Source organism: Aedes albopictus, chromosome 1, assembly GCF_035046485.1.
Source record: "Aedes albopictus strain Foshan chromosome 1, AalbF5, whole genome shotgun sequence".
Lineage (NCBI taxonomy): Eukaryota > Metazoa > Arthropoda > Insecta > Diptera > Culicidae > Aedes > Aedes albopictus.
The window spans coordinates 20,494,933-20,510,411 of record NC_085136.1 but is presented as its reverse complement, the minus strand read 5'-3'; the positions used below and the strand labels follow the sequence as shown (position 1 = coordinate 20,510,411).

Below are 15,479 nucleotides of genomic sequence, written 5' to 3'. Positions count from 1 at the left end.
TTCCCGAGGAAAGTCCTGGTGGAATTCCTGAAGAAATTCCTGGAGGAATTTACGAAAAAAACCTGGAGGCATTCTCGAAGAAACCCAAAAGAAATTCCTGGAGGAATCCCCGAAAGAATTTCTGGAAGAATCCCCGAAGAAATTCTTGGAGGAGTCCCCGAAGGAATGCCCAAAGCAATTCCTGGTGGATTCCCCGAAAAAATCCTGGAGGAACTCTCGAGGAACTTCCTGGAAGAATTCCCGAAGGAATTCCTGGAGGAATCTTTGAAGGAGTTACTGGAGGAATCCACAAACGACTTCTGAAGGAATATACGAAATAATTCCCGAAGGAATCCCCGAAGGATTTCCTGGAGGAATCCGCAAAGGGATTCCCAAAGGAATTACCGAAGGAACTCCTAGAAGAATTACCAAAGGTATTCCTAGAGGATTCACTGACAGAAATCCTGGAAGAATCGCTGAAGGAATTCCTGGAGAAACTCCCTAAAGAATTTCTGAAGGAATCTCCGAAGGAACTACTGGAAGAATTCCCGAAAGAACACCCTAAGGAATTCCTGAGAGAATTCGCGGAGGAATTCCTGGGGAATTCGCGGAGAAATCTATGGGGGAATTTCCGAAGGAATCCCTGAAAAATTTACCTGATGAATATATGTCGGAATTACCGGAGGAATCCCCGAAGGAATGATTAGGAGTCCTCAAAGAAATGCTTGGAGGAATTACTGAAGAATCCCCGATAGAATACCCTAAGGAATCCCTGGGGGAATTTGCGGAGGAATTCCTAGGAAAATTCGCGAAGGATTCCCTGGGAGAATTCGAGGAGAAATCCCTGAAAGATTTGCCGGAGGAATCCCTGGGTTATTTCCCGAAAGAATCTCTGTTGGAATTTTCAGAAGAATACCTGGGGGAACTCGCGGAAGAATACTTAAGCTAATTTTACTTGTCCTCGTGAATACACTACCAGGAAATCCTGTAGTGATTTCACCTCGCAATGAATACTGAAACTAGTGGTATATATCCACTAACTTTTGTTGCACACGCTGGAGAACTTTGTGAAATGCACATTGTGATGCACCTCAAACGGGAATAAAGATTCCTGGTCTTTTAAGGCTTAATAGATGACGCGGCGCGGATCCATACACGGGAATGCATGCTGCGCGTGTGCCCGCCTGTAGTACCTACGAATTTGTGCGACTCGCTCAATGCTAATGCTAGAGTCTAAAGTGGAACTCCTGAAGAAATCCTATGAGGAATTCCTAAAGCAATCCCTGGAGGAATTCCTGACGTCCTGATGAAATCCCAGGAGGAGTTTTTTAAGGAATTCCGGAAGACACCTCAAAAGGGCTCCTGAAGCAATCTCAAGAGCAGTTTCTAAGGGAAATCAAGCAGAAATTTCTGAAAAAAATACCGATAGTAATTTCTGAAGGATTTCCTGAAGAGATCCAGGGAAGAATTCCGGAAGATAAGTTTGTTAACCTTTCAGGACGCACGTCATCAAGCAGCTGAAAGTGCACCGCGCTCTCACTGTATACGATGAACGATGTTTTTTTGGTAGTGGTGTACTTTTTACAACGGCGCGCATCCTGAAGGGTTAAAGAAGATCCGGTTTAGTACTGTTTCCTTTTAATTCCATTTAGAATTTGCATCCTTTGACAGATACGTATTTCGACCTCAACTGTAAAGTCGTCTTCAGTGTCTCGTACTTGACTCGACTAGTCAAGTACGAGGCAATGAAGACGACCTTACAGCTGAGGTCGAAATACGTATCTGTCAAAGGATGCAAATTCTAAATGGAATTAAAAGGAAACAGTGCTTAACCCAATTACCTTTAACTTACATGCATTACATTCCACTAACATGCCCAGGTTTATCATCAGCATTCCGGAAGATACCTATTGGTGTAATCGGCATCGAAGACACCATTGGTTACGCAGACGTACTTAGCAACTTGTTGATTGTTACCAACTAAGAAAAATTTGTTCATTCCAATTCCAACTCTCCTCAAGAACAGTTATTAAATCGTTACTTCCTTCAACTTCAACCACTGTGTTTTAACTGCTTATCAAGAATACCCCTGTAGGAATCCCGAAGCAATCTCTGGATGAGTTTTTGAGGGAAGTCAAATATAAACTTCTGAAGCAATCCTGAATTTGAACAGAGAAATGCCTGAAAGAATCCTAGGAGGAATTCCGGAAGATACCCCATAAGGAATTTCGAAGCAATAGCAGGAGGAGGTTCTGAGGAGGGAAGTCATGGAGATATTTCTAAAGAATTCCCGGGAGTAATTCCTGAAGGAACCTGAAGGGATCCCGGGAGGATTTGCTAAAGGTATCTCGAGATAAATCCTAAAGGAATCGCTGAAAGAATCCCCAGAAGGAATCCCAAAACAATCTCAGAAGAAGTTTGTCAAGAAGAAATTTTTGAAGAAATCCCGGGAAAATTTACTGAAACAATCTCGTGAGTTATATCTCAAGGAACCCTGCAGGAATCTCAAGAGGTGTTTCTGAGGTAAATCAAGGAGAAATTTCGGAAGGATGTTGGATGTTGGAAACAAGTCCTAATGGCATATCTGCAATAATTTTTGGACGAAACCCAAGTAACAATTTAAATTCCTTTTAGATTTGTTTATTTTTATGGAAGCTTTATCATAGCATGAAGAATTCATGAAACATTTATAGTTGTTTTTATCAAGAGAAAATAATCTCCGTTCGTATGCGGTTTTTAAGTTTTCTTCAAGTTAATTTTGAAAACTCCGCATAAAACAACTTGATTCCCTAAGGCATTTGATCTTATTATAAGTTTTAAGACGTATTTGAAGTTATTTTCAACACATAACATCAACAAACTTTATTGAAAGTTTATGCTTCGTTTATTCAAGTACAATTCATCTGTGTTATTCTCCTTTAAAAACTTCTTAAAGCTTTCAATTCTTGAGCTAGTGCCACTAGTCTGGAATAAGAACTAAGCGGAATAATAAAATCTTATTAATTCAAATAATGAATTTTGCAATAAATTGATATCTTTATGCAAATATAAACACTCAAATATTTTTGCTCACTGTTAATTTTGCCGTTTTGGTGCTCAAAAGTAATCATATCGACGAAATATTCATTTTATAGCCAATCAAAAATGCGAGTAACTTGCTGCTGTCGTCCATCCATCAGCCAGTTACTCACACAGGCCACAGCAGCTTGAATCGAAAATGAAATGGGTACTTACTGTGACTCTTCTCGTGCTTATGCCAAATAGTGTAATACTAGTAAGTTTTAGAAATGCACTTATTAAATAGACGAAACTATAATAGAATTGGCACTTCCTGAAGCAAAATGTACAGAAACAACTTTCTAGCTCCAAAAAGGTAAACAAACAATTGTCAAAGGCTGTTACTCTTGAATAAAACGAATAAGTTTCATTTAAGACGAACAAATCTGCCTTAAGATCATCACTAGTAAAAACAATCTTCAATAAATGCTGTAGATTTCATGCAAGGTGACTTGGTTCCATCATTGTTTTGAGGTGGTTTGGATTAAAGGTAATAACAATTGATGGCGGCTGCATGAGTTTTGTTCGCTTGGAACGGCAGCCATGTTTAGAAAGAATTGAAAAAGTGACGTAGGCTTTTGTTTTTACAAGAAATTTATGTCTTCGTATATTAATGAATGATATTATTTTTGAGGCGCTTTGTTATTTTCGTATGATTTGGGTGGCATATCAACAACAAAGTGGGTATGGCACGGAAAATTTTGATTCCCTGTCATCAATGATCTGTCAGGCAATTTTGATGCATTAGCCATTTCAATGTGATGAAAATTTATTCGCAGTTCAATTAACATTTCATCCATGAAACAAAACTAGTTCGCATCTGCATAATGCTGAGGTAAAAGATTTCATTTATCATGCACTATTAGCATTTTTGAGAAAGACAGCTAAAAGATCAACATGCTTCAAGCTATTCTTGTTAAAGTTTTATGAAGTTCTTATAACCAATCATCAGTGTTAGTACATAAATACAACTAGTTTCGAAGCAGTCTTCAAAACCAGTCTTGAAGACCTCCTGAAGAGTGGGCCAGATTAGTCTTATGGATAGTTTATACCTTTTTTATTTCGGATTTGCAGAACAAAGAGCTTTATTGCTAAGTTTTATTATTCAATCTTAGAAATTACTTCAGGATTGCCACAAAAGTATAATTGTTACTTGGGAATGCTGGAGGAATCCGTGGAAACATTCTGGAGGATTCCTCTGGGAAATTTTGAGGGATATCTTGGATGAACTCCTGAAATACTCTTTGGTAGAATTTCAGAAAGAAATGCCTTGACTGATACTGAAACAATTACTGAAGGATTGAGAGGTTCCTGAATCAGTTCCCATAAAAGTTCCCGGATGGATGCCTGGTGAAATCCCCATAGGTATTCCTGTTGAAAACTTCTGGAGGAATCTAAATTATACTAACTCTTAAATAAAAATTGCGTTTTTCTTAACTTTTGTCCAAGGATGGGAACACTCACCTGCAAAGAGTTACATTCACTTGCTATTTTCTCAGCTCAGCGTGCTATCAAGAAATGGTGAATAGAGAACTTTTACCTTGTGGTTTTGTCTAAAAGTTTGCCGAACAGAGTAGGGGTCGCACACGCATACCAAAGTCGTGACAGAGCTATGAAAGTGACTCTCCACGTGGTGAGTGTAATTTACATTCACGCTTCTGAGCTGAGAAAACAGCAAGTGAGTGCAACTCTTTGCAAGTCAGTGTTCCCATCCTTGCTTTTGTCCACTGTACATCAATATAAGATTCAATCTCCACAGTAGGAAACGTTTCGTTCTGCATGTGCAGTAGCAACTCGACAGATTAGTCGTATTTACCAAGTCGGCACTTAGTCATAGTAGACATTGTTTGTAATTTCCATCAATCTCGGAAACCGCAACCCGTTCGCTCTGACGAGGGGATCTACGCTTCGAGCTTCGAGATTACCTTCCAAGAAGCTCGCCGATAATAGTTACCGCAAATCGGATCGAACCAGTCAGCGGAGTTTTAAGTTGATCTGTTCACAAAAGCCTCCAATTTATCGCTGCCTCGTTTGTTCTCTTTGCTTCATAGTTCACCGATCGAGAGACTATGGATGTTCATGTTCATGCTGCAAAATTTGATATCCGTTTTGCAGCGAATTCTTCCAGTCCAGGTCGCTTTGCCGTTGACCGAGAAACCGAAGAGTAGTTTTCCTATTTTTCTGCTTATTCCAATTCGCCGGCTGGCTGGTAATTAGATTTTCACGTTTTGTTGCAGCAAAGCGATGAGATTCGAACTCTATGGGCGAGAAATAGGTTCGATCGAACGAGCGAGATACGTAGCTTCTTCAATGGCTTCAACGTCAGCATCTGTGGACTCAGGGAGTGCAAAAATGGCTATCAAGAGGAAATGGGTTTTTATTATTTTTTGTCCGATGTTTACTCCGATAGCAAAGTTGGTTGTATTTCGATGGATTACTCAACGTAAAGCTACCAATTAATAATTTGACTTCAAAGATCTCGATAGTCGAGTAGGTGTGCAGGATGGATGATGGATTTCATTGTCTCGTTTCAGACAATATCGGAATTCTACACACCTACGTTCGATTTGGGGCGCATGACTCGAGATGTGTTTGGTCGCATGGCCTTCCGTCTTTTCGTCATGAGGACCACAGTCTGCAGCAGTGAGTAGAAGGAAGTCTAAATTTAAACACGCATTCGCCAAACACGAGGAGGCAGGTGGAACAACAACCAGTTGCAGAACTAGATTGAAGAAAAATGATGAATTTATGTTTTGACATACGTCGATAGTATTTCAACCACTCTTTCGGGAGCTATAGAGAAGTTTTGCCATGAATATCATATATCATGTGCTTATCATAGTTTATATTCTTTCTTCTTCTAACGTGACATCCTAATTGGGAAACCTGCCACTGAGGCTAGTTGCTAAAGTTATGAATAAAACATTTGCCAAGAGCTTCTAATGATTATTAACTTTATTTTTTCTTTTATTTTCAGGTTCTTCATAATCAGTTAATGTTCGATCCAGCTAAGTGTTAGTTGTGTGACATCTGGAAGTAATCATGCGAAAAGTGAAGAAATTTGATCGTCCTGGTCTACCGGTTCTTTCCACCGGTAGCCATCCCCATCCTGCCAGTAGTGATGAAGTTATTTCGATTCGAAGCTAAAAGTTGTGAGTGACCTGTGTCCAATCAGTAGCGAGTGATTGTGGAGTGATCCAATTATCAAAGTGTAGCGCAAGGTGACGCTTTCTTGGCAAATTTAAGCTGCCATTCATACGACGAAGCCAATAGTGGAATAGAAAATTGCGAAGTGAAGTTTCAAACGCTCTCCCTTTTTTTCGAAAGCGATATATAATTTGATACGTGAAGAGAAGAAGCAGAAGAAGAAAATGGAATCGTTTTACGCCGGATCGTCACCTTCCTCTTCCAGGGGTAGTGGAAGCAGCGGGGGTAGTGGTCGCAGACCATCTTCTTCGGGTGATCAGCATGGAGCCGGAGGCAGTAGCAGCAGCAGTCATATAACCCTGGAGCGGCTCAAAGAAAAAGGCAAAAAGTTAGCGTCGGCTCACGTTCAGCGGGAGTTGGCCGTCACGGGACAATCGGAAGCTCTGGAACTGCTGCTGGATGAGTTCTTGTCGCCGATTCGGCCGATTGCCGACGCCGACAGTATCGAGTGGTGCAAGTGGTTGATTGCCGGCGGTCGAACACCCGGCGAGTTTGCTTCAATAGGTGAGTTATTTTTGTGTGGTTGACATGGGCGTAACTTGGGTGTGGGTTTTGAGGGGGCTTGGTTCCAGTTCACAAACGATTGCCAATATAAACAACAGGGAAACTTGGGCATTTTACTCAATCTTACCATAAACAAATCAAACTAAGTAAAACCGACTTCATAAACGTTATCAAGTTTTATTGCATTTTCTTATAAACTGTTGTAGGTACCCAACAGGAGAAGGACGGAGTCCATAAAAGTATGCTTTATTCGAGCTAAAAGGAGAAAATATTTGTTTTATCTGAGATTCTTCAAGAGATTTCCTCTGGAGTTTTTGCAGGTTTTTTTCCCCAATATTTCTCCAGGAATTTTTGTATATTTTAGTATTCTTCCAAGGATGACTCACGGGATATTTCCTGAAATTTATTTTGAAATTAGGGAAAAATCTTCCGCGTTTCTTCCAAAGATGACTCATGGGATTTGTCTGGATTTCATTCCAATATTCCTCTAGACTAGAGACTCCTCCCGTGATTCTTCCAGGAATGAGTGATGACATGAGATTTTGTATTCCTCCAGAATCATAAAAAAAATTTCCAGGTATTCCTACAGATATTTTTTTTCGGAATGCAGTGATTTCGTAAAAACTTTCTTCAGGGATTCTTTTACCATTTTTTCCAAGATTACGTCTCGGGATTCCTTAAGGAATAACTCATGGGATATTCCCCAGTGTTCCTTCCAAGATCTCGCCAGATGTATCCTACAAAGTTTGCTCAATTGAAGGCTACGAATGGATCTGATGGTCGATTCAGCTGGAGATCTTCTGTTACTCCCGACAACCAGATGATTTCCAAATACGATGAATAGATAGCCGATAACTGCCTTTCTGCCTTTTGCATCCGACGATCAATCCGCGTCAGCCACGGTTCGTCACGAACAATCTTCAAATGCTTCGCCTTTGTGCCTTTCATATATCGAACCATACTCTTGAGCCACTACCTGCAGGTGCTTGCTGAATTCAGTTGGTAAGATCCCAGGAAACCGACAGGGAAACAGCGGTCAGGTTAGGTACCCTGCATCACGTGGTAACAAACAAAATGTACAGAACACTACAAAGGCATCGTATTCTACATAAGCCGATATTCAACGGAAAACTAGGAATAAAACCATATAAATGTTCTATTTTATATTTCATATCGAGTCTCACGTTGGATGCTGCTACAAAGATAAAATAGAGCCCTTTTTTTCCTTCTAAACCATAGGGGGATAATCTGCTCGACAGACACCCTAACAGAAGGTTAGGGTAGTGTAGGTCTGAGGCCGTCTTCTACAACAAAAGTAAAAGCCAGGACTACTCTCTCCTTGTACCCACTAAACCATTCCTATGGTCGCCAAACCCTACGTCTCTAAATGTATAATAAAGACGCATCACAAACTTACAACATACAACACAGAACATACATTGTGTCCTGTTATCCAAATGGATCCAATGGACGTCCAATCCCAGGGTGACGAGGTTTCATCGATGAGGTGATCGTATTTTTTCTGGCGGTTTGCCTTTTGTTCGCAGCGTCAGTTGCTTACATAGCTTAAGTTTGGTTCAGGAATTTCTAAAGTGCGCATCTTCATTCGGGCTAAAGTACAAAACCGTCTAGATTCAGATGTACCTGCCTGGAGACGGTTTGCTTCTACTTAATTGTTGCCTGAAATGGCCCGAGCTCTAGAAATGCTTATTTCACTTTTCAAAAAGTGTTCAACTAGGTGTAACTTTTCGAAAAATGCATCGGATATTCTCAAATTTTTACTGTAAGTTCATCAACTAGATGTGCATCAGTGGTCCAAAATAAGAAAAGATCGGGCCATTCTACACGAAGCTATAAAGATTCTTGAAAAAGGTAAAATCCGATAGCCAACTTTGAGCTGTCATATCTCCGGATTCAATGAACCGATTGAAATGAAATTTTGACCATTTATGACTTCTACAATGAGCTATGAAAAACCATTGACTTAACCTAATATTTTTAACACGGAAGAAAATTATAACGATTAGATTATTTTTCTAATAAAACACCAAATTTTCCAAAATATCAACATCGTTTCAAAATTTAAGATGCAAATTATAGTTCATTTAACTTCCTTCTAATTGACTTATATATAAATGTGTTTTGAAGGAAGGTAACAACATATCCACCAATAAATTGAAAAAGTTTTAGAATGCATATTAAAAATTGACCAATTTACTAAAATATCGTGAAAAAATTAAAATCGCTTTAATTTTGTCTCTTGTTAAAAATTTCAAGTTAAGTCAAATGTTTTCCAGAGTTCATTATACAAGTCATAAATGGTCAAAATTTCATTTCAATCGGTTCATTGAATCCGGAGATATAACAGCTCAAAGTTGGCTATCGGAAAATTTTACCTTTTTTAAGAATCTTTATAACTTTGTGGGGAATTGCCCGATCTTTTTCAAATTTGAACCACTGATGCACAACTAGTTGATGCACTCACAGTAAAAATTTGAGAATATTTGATGCACTTTTCAAAAAGTTACAGCTAGTTGAACGTTTTTTGAAAAGTGAAAATTTTGCTTGTCCCGATCATTTTGTCTATCCTCTGTATAATACAAAATAATACGACTAAATACAAACGTAACACACTACATGTTCCCAAAAGCTCGCGATATGGTTCATGGATTGCTTCGCCGTTGCGGGAACAGGCCAAACTTTTCACCATAGGTGCCTTGAAAGGATTTCAATCTGCCACATTGACCTTCGACCGCGGTCGATACACCAGCTTCATTCCCAGGAGATAGCTGATCCTGAGGGCTTCCTGCAGTTTCATGATCGTTTTAAGGTTCCTTCCTGCTATGAGCAGGTCGTCCACATAGAGGATGATGTAGGCCTCGTTACCTGCCATTAGCAGGAATTGTACATAGAAATAGTAGTCGTGTAGCGATCCCAGGCTCAGTAATCGATTGCTGAACTTCTCGTTCCAGCATCTCGAGGTTTGTATGAGTCCGTACAGCAACTTCAGCAAGCGACGCACTGCACAGTGGAAAAAATCGACCCAAAAAACGGATCTTTTAACGCCGCTGGTTTCGGTACGTGAAGTTGGCCATTTCTGACGTAAAAAAATACGAGAAATCAATTGGCGCTAAATTCATTCACCGCACGGCACGGGAAGTGGTCCATTTTGCCCCATTTTGCCCTTTTATCATACAATAATAGAATCAAAATGTACTTTCAAACAACAAGCACGACTGTAGATCGTTAAAAATAACTGCATATATAATTAGTGGTTCATAGCAATCATAAATATACAATAAAGATCCTTTCAAGTGCTTATTTTGCCCCATATGCCCCAACAACGGCCGGAAATTCACACTTTTACCTAATTATGAATAGATTTTTAATGTTACTGATTTGGAGTTGATTTTTTTGGTATAAACAAAAAGCGATAAATCTATTATCACCAGACTCATCTTCGGGAGTTGTTTAATTTGCCCCATTTTGCCCTTTTATCATACAATAATAGAATCAAAATGTACTTTCAAACAACAAGCACGACTGTAGATCGTTGAAAATAACTGCATATATAATTAGTGGTTCATAGCAATCATAAATATACAATAAAGATCCTTTCAAGTGCTTATTTTGCCCCATATGCCCCAACAACGGCCGGAAATTCACACTTTTACCTAATTATAAATAGATTTTTAATGTTACTGATTTGGAGTTGATTTTTTTGGTATAAACAAAAAGCGATAAATCTATTATCACCAGACTCATCTTCGGGAGTTGTTTAATTTGCCCCATTTTGCCCTATTTTCATAGAAGGAGATTTAAAATGTATTTATAAGAAACAGATACTGCTAAGGAACGTTAACATTAGTTTTAGGTGCAATTGGCAGCTAACAGTAATTATGCGCTTATATGAAAGATCTTTTCCCTATTTTACCCTACACGCCCCAAAACCTGCTGGATAATACCATATTTTGTATGGTTTTGCAATGTCACTGATTGCAAAACATAAATGAGATCATTTTTAATATATACGAATGCGGTTTATCGATTAATACTAAAATCATTCTCGGAATGGTACAAACAGCTGTCCATTTTACCCCAATTCGCCTTGCTTTTTTATGTAATGAATTATAAGCTAATATATAAATTCATTAAATTAATGAATTAGTTTCTTTCATTTTCATTGGTGCTGAAACCAACGTAAACGAAAATTCAGTCATATATACGACTTTTTCTATAATTTTAGCTTCTCATTCCCATGGGTATAATAAGTATTTTATAAAATGTGCCAAATATAAACAAAACTGATTAAATAGGCCGTCTTAAAGTACCAATATGTATATATTAAAGATGCTACATTTAATCAATTCTGATCATATTTGCCACATATTAAGATTAAGATTAATGCTTATTTTGCCCTCAGTTCCCCACCAAAAGCAAGAATTGGAAAAAAGTCATATATTATAACTGTCCTTTTGATTACATTGGTTTCAGTACCAGAAGTCGATGAATTCGGACATAAGCAAACACGAGAAATCAATTTATTCATGAGACGGAAAAAAATCAGGGCGAATTGGGGTAAAATGGACAGCTGTTTGTACGCTCCCGTGATTCTAAAGCTAATCGATAAACCGTATTTGTATGTATCAAAAATGACTTCATGTTGCAACCATGATGTAGAGTGATGTTACAAAACAATAAGGTACCCCGGGGCAAGTGAGAATCCGGGGCAAGTGAGACCTACGGCTATAATTTTATCTATTTTTTGTTTTTAAGGCAAACATTCTTCATGGAAAACATAGGTATCACACCAACGGATACTATGAATTCAAAAATTGTTATTGTTCTCACCATAAAGAGACCATATATGTTATTGTTGTTCATATGTAATTTTCAATTCACTAAGTGAGATTAACGTGCTCTACTATATTCGTCGTTTAAAAATAGAATATCAAATAAAGTCCAACTTTTTCGGTTTCAGGATAATATTTGGAGTGCTTGCAAATTGTTTTAAGCGAAAAAGGTGTAATTTATTTTCATTTATTACCTTTAGTTAACTGCTCCCACTTGCCCCAGTGCATTTCAGCATCTGGGGCAAGTGAGACCTATGAGAGTAAACAAACACAATGTCATAGTTTGATCTCACTGTCTTCAACCTAAGTCGAAATTCACACAAAAGTGAAGTAAAAATCGATGCCTTAAGTAATAAATCGTTGGATTATGTTTAATTACTACTATTCTGATGATGAAGCTATTGTTTAAAATGGTAAAGCCTTGGGTAGAACATATTTTTTTCCGAAACCATCTATTTTTCATATTTTCATCTAAGCACATTCTATATTTTTTTTCGTTTTCCGTTGCATAATGAGTTTTACTGAGTGTTAAGAAACCGGCCATGAAGTATGAAAAAATTGGAAAACGACTTATTCAAAGTTCACGATTTAAAAATCTTTATTTAATGATCGGAAAATTATGTAGGGGAAAACATAACATCTGTAAATCTTGAAAAATCTTTTGACGAGATTCATCAACTATGTAATATGAAAAGCAAGTTTGGAAACCTTCCGGCATTTAACTGTATAGCGCTTTTTGTATAAAAAAATCAATTTGTTTTGCACAAGATGCTAATGTTAAATCAACTTTTTTGTCAGTGATGCGTTATTATGAGTGCTACGTAATTTATGCACGATACTACAAAACACTTCCAACATAAATCGCTAGACATAGTTATTCGTATAAGCTATTTATAATTTATGCTAACTTACATACATACAGCAACTATATTAAGTCATTTGTACAAACATTCCGAATGAGTCCCACTTGCCCCGTGATACGGAGTAAATGAAGATCTGCTCCACTTTTCATTATATGCATAATATATAGAATGTAAAAATTTTGAAACAGTTTTAATGCCCGTTAATCAGGAGAAATATACCAACAATGTCTTTTAGAACCATTGGAATTATAAAACTAATTATGTCTAGAATTTTTTGGCATGACAAAACCAAACTAGCCTTTTTTTAGGTCCCACTTGCCCCGGGGTACCTTACAAAAAATGTTATCATCCAGCAGCTTTTGGGGCAAGTAGGGTAAAATAGGGAAAAGATCTTTCATATACGAGTATGATTACTGTTAGCTGCCAATTGCACCAAGAACTAATTTTATCGTTCCTTAGCAGTATCTGTTTCTTATAAATACATTTTAAATCTACTTTTTCTATGAAAATAGGGCAAAATGGAGCAAATTGGACAACTCCCGAAGATGATTCTGGTGATAATAGATTTAGCGCTTTTTGTTTATACCAAAAAAAATCAACTTAAAATCAGTTACATTAAAAATCCATTCATAATTAGGTAAAAGTGTGAATTTCCAGCAGTTGTGGAGGCATACGGGGCAAAATAAGCACTTGAAAGGATCTTTATTGTATTTTTATGATTGTTATGAATCTCTAATTATACCTGCAGCTATTTTCAACGATCTACAGTCGTGCTTGTTGTTTGAAAGTACATTTTGAATCTCTTCTTGTATGAAAAATGGGGTAAAATGGACCACTTCCCGTGCCGTGCGGTGAATGAATTTAGCACCAATCGATTTCTCGTATTTTTTTACGTCAGAAACGGTCAACTTCACGTACCGAAACCAGCGGCGTTAAAAGATCCGTTTTTTGGGTCGATTTTTCCCACTGTGCACTGTATTAGGGGATGCTGTCACACCATCGGAAATGTCTCTTTACAACCAGCATTGCCTTGTGTTTGGTCGCATTGCCGGATGCAACATCCTTCACTCGAAACACTCGTTTCGATTTCAGTGACTTCACTCCCTTTGCACAGTTCGCCAGACCTTGTTGTCCTGCATGGAATGCAGCTTGTCCCGTACGACAGCCACCCACATGGCTCGGTCAGCACGCTTGGTCATCTCGTCGTAGGATTCAGGCACATCTGCAGAAGTCAATTCACCAGAAACGCTTCCTTTCGCTATGCCTCGACGGCAATTCGCTCCCAGGAACTTTGTGTCTTCCTGTGGGCGAAGAGAGCGCGTTTTCTGTTTCGACTGGATCTTGACCTTTATCAATGGCTTCTGCTTCATGGGTCCTACATGCAGTATCCGTTGGGGGTCTCTAGCTGGATTCCTTCCCTCTTGTAGAACTGCATCTGGTTTAGTACAACAGTAATTGCTCCTCTAGCTTGATCAACCGTCATTCTTGAAAATGCCTTTCCCGACATGACAAATCCTGTCGCTTCATACTCTTGAAACTTCTCAAATACGTCAGATTTCTGCTTCAGCGTAGTAGATCATGAAGAAATGGGTAGGGTCGTCGATGAAACTCACTTTGTACCGTGGACCATTCCATGCCAACGAGTCGATTGATCTGCAAACATCATAATGAATCCAGGGGCCGGCTAGCCCTAGATCATGTTCCTTTGAATGGTTGCTGGCATTCCTTGGCTTGTAAATAGGCGTCACAAAAATCGACCTGGCTTGCTTTTTCGTCCATACCTTTCAGCATTCCTGTTGGATGTCAACACCGTTAATCCCTCCAACTTTACAGTAGCTGGGCTAGCATTGGTTATGATCGAAAACTTTCAATATCTTGGCAACAAGATCGCGTTATACTGTGGTACCAATATCGACATAGGAGCAAGGATCAAGAAGGCTAGGGCTGCCTTTGCGAGCTTACGACATATTTGGAGATCCAATCAGATGCACCACAATTCGAATTTTCAATTCCAACGTGAAATCTGTGCTGTTACACGCCAGCGAAACGTGGCGCGAGCAGCAGGGACCACACAGAAGCTGCAGGTTTTAATCAACCGATGTCTGCGGTTTATAGTTCGGGCCTGGTGGCGTCACAACTGGATCCCGAATACTGAGCTCCATGGATGATGTCAGAAACCGATAGTAACAGAAATTCGGGAACGTAAATGGAGGTGAGTCGGTCACACACTACGAAATCTGTAAGCAAGTTCGGGATTGGAATCCGGCAGGACATCGTAGCAGAGGCAGACCCAGGGGCTCGTGGCGATAAAGTCTTAATAATAAAATTAAGGAAGTTAATAGGAATCTGACCTGGGCCCAAGGCTGTAGCGTGCAGCTACCCAGGATGGAGATCTTTTACGTAGGGTTAACCTGGGTTAGGGTTAACCTGGGGCAACCCCAGGGGTGCTCAGGCTACACGAGTGAGTGAGATTCATTCAGGGATTCCTCCATGGTTTTGTCAAGGTTTTCTTTTGGAAATGCTTTGAAAATTATTCCGTACTAGACTGTCCCAAAAAAAATCGATGTTCGAAAAGTCAAGGTGCTCAACCCTTAAATGAAAGATATGCATATTTGAAGCATTTTTGTAGAACATTTCGATTTTTTAAAAAATCATTTAGAGGTTCCGCTAGGGCAATTTTTGAAAAATGAACTTTTTTCTTGAAAAGTCTCAAAAAATCATTTTTTCGTAATATTTTTTCAACTTCTGAATTTTTTCAATATTTTTGTATTTTTCTATGGACCTCTAGGCATTTTTGAAGGGGATAAGTTTTTGAAATATTGTATTTATATTGACGGCAGAACCGTTTTTGCGCTGATAAAAGGACTATTTTTTGATAATTTTTCATCTAAATTTGAGAAAAAAATACACGCACGATTTTTTATTTTCAATTTTGAAAATTTGATCTGATAGTACTATTTGTATGCGTCATTTCTCTAAAAAAAGATTTAAAATATCTTGTCTAGAAGCTGAGATA

General features: G+C 38.6%; 1 protein-coding gene across 1 annotated transcript in view; it reads left to right on the top strand.

The window, feature by feature from the left end:
- The window catches only part of LOC109433612 (E3 ubiquitin-protein ligase Ubr3), a 229,740-nt gene that overhangs the window by 19,740 nt on the left and 194,521 nt on the right, over positions 1-15,479 (top strand). Inside the window, exon 2 of the mRNA XM_029861117.2 lies at positions 6,014-6,747. Within this exon, the coding sequence (XP_029716977.1) occupies positions 6,408-6,747 (340 nt within the window). The 5' untranslated portion in view covers positions 6,014-6,407. The remainder of the gene's footprint in view (positions 1-6,013; positions 6,748-15,479) is intronic.